The 1,733-nt window shown below is 42.4% G+C and overlaps 1 protein-coding gene across 1 annotated transcript in view; it reads left to right on the top strand.

Annotated features, from left to right (window-relative positions):
* The window catches only part of LOC116692130 (voltage-gated potassium channel subunit beta-2), a 60,348-nt gene that overhangs the window by 51,826 nt on the left and 6,789 nt on the right, over positions 1 to 1,733 (top strand). Inside the window, exons 11-12 of the mRNA XM_032520148.1 lie at positions 143 to 263; positions 608 to 702. Of these exons, the coding sequence (XP_032376039.1) occupies positions 143 to 263; positions 608 to 702 (216 nt within the window). The remainder of the gene's footprint in view (positions 1 to 142; positions 264 to 607; positions 703 to 1,733) is intronic.

Genomic DNA, 1,733 nt, shown 5'->3' with positions numbered 1-1,733 from the left:
AGTGCGTCCCCTGAAGGAATCCTTTGTTAACTCTTAGAACTTTATTCTTCCAGATGAAGGAGGCAATGGATGTGTTAACTGATTGAACAAATGATTTATTCAGGAATAATGGTAGAGAGAAATGTCCCTCTTTCTGCGGTAGGAGGCGTACTCCGTTGCTCGACAGTTCAACCAGATCCCTCCGATCTGCGAACAGGCAGAGTACCACATGTTTCAAAGGGAGAAGGTTGAAGTGCAACTCCCTGAACTGTTCCACAAGATAGGTAAGTAGCTGCCATAGTCATAACGGAAATCTGTCTGAAACCTTTTTTCCATCTGTATTAAGTTTAATTATGTATCTTGTTTTGTGTAAGAAATTGAGTCAGCCATGCAAATGGTTGGGATATTAGTAATGTTGGGCTGCCATGTAATGTTAATATTCAAGCCACTGGATTCTTTAAGATAGAATTGTAACTGTATTAGTTTGAATTCTGATGTCAGTCCTAGCCTCCCTAGTCCCTCATATTGTAAAACTACAAAACAACTAAATAAACGAGGCATTAAACAACACAGCACAAATTAGCCGTCTGTGATTTGGTCGATTTCAAGCCGTGTTTTGGGCATGCAGGGATTGGAGCCATGACATGGTCTCCACTGGCCTGTGGGATCATCTCGGGGAAGTACAACAGTGGGATCCCCTCCTTTTCACGTGCATCGCTTAAGGTAACACTCCTACTTTTCCCACTTCTCATTCTATTGTGTGCCATCCCACTGACCATTTGTGCAAGATGCTGTGTTTCCCACAGGCTGAGAATGTATCTGTGGTGGTGGGCAGTGCAGAATGTGACGTGGTGGCGTGTGATGGCTGAGTTCAGTAAAAAAATAGTCAAACAAAGGTTTATGAACCATTTATGGTGCTTTTTCACACATCATTCACACATAGAATTAGTTACATAAAAACCTAATACAACTGGTGGAATGTAACTATGTACATATACTGTATACTGAAGTACTATACTCAAATCCAAAAAGTCCAAATGTTTAACTTAAGTACATACTCAAGTACATCCTGATAATACTTACTTTTACCTAAGTAACATTTTCAATGCAGGACTTTTACTGTAACAGTTTTTTACAGTATTGTATTAGTACTTTTAATGAAGTAAAGGATCTGTACTGTCAACGTACTAAAATCTCAGGTTTTATTCTGACTCAAGTCCATAAATACAGTGAATGGGTACGAGCACGGAGATGGACTAAAGACTTGGTTCACAACAATTAACACCGGTTAGCAATTAGCTCTGGTTTACTCCATTATGAAGCTATGGAAGGGAGGACACTCCAACAACCAGACTCTGACAAATGTCGTTCGGGGAGCGTTTACAGCGCTGTGGCCGCGGCATTCCTAAAGTCCAGCAGTAGGCTCCAGTCAGTCCCACGCTAGACCACCAGCACGCAGTTGCTATTAACGACAGCCTCTGAGCCTGAAGAGGGATTGTGAAGCATGCGGCGCGAGAGTTCATAAGGAGGAGGGGCAAGAGGCCACTGGTCTGTGTGCACTGTAAAAAAATACATTGTTGATTGGAAAAGAAAAAGTAATTTGAAACGGGGGGGTACGCAAGACTTCTGGGACCGGTTGATAACTCAAACTTGCAGAGAACCTTGAGACACGCTGGATCACCTAGACTCATGCATTATGCACGGTTACTAGGGATGATCCGAGTACTCGGCTGAAACAAGTATCCGGTACGGAT

Source organism: Etheostoma spectabile, chromosome 7, assembly GCF_008692095.1.
Source record: "Etheostoma spectabile isolate EspeVRDwgs_2016 chromosome 7, UIUC_Espe_1.0, whole genome shotgun sequence".
NCBI classification, from domain to species: Eukaryota; Metazoa; Chordata; class Actinopteri; order Perciformes; family Percidae; genus Etheostoma; species Etheostoma spectabile.
The sequence above is the reverse complement of the archived record's forward strand: the minus strand, read 5'-3'. Positions and strand labels throughout refer to the sequence as shown.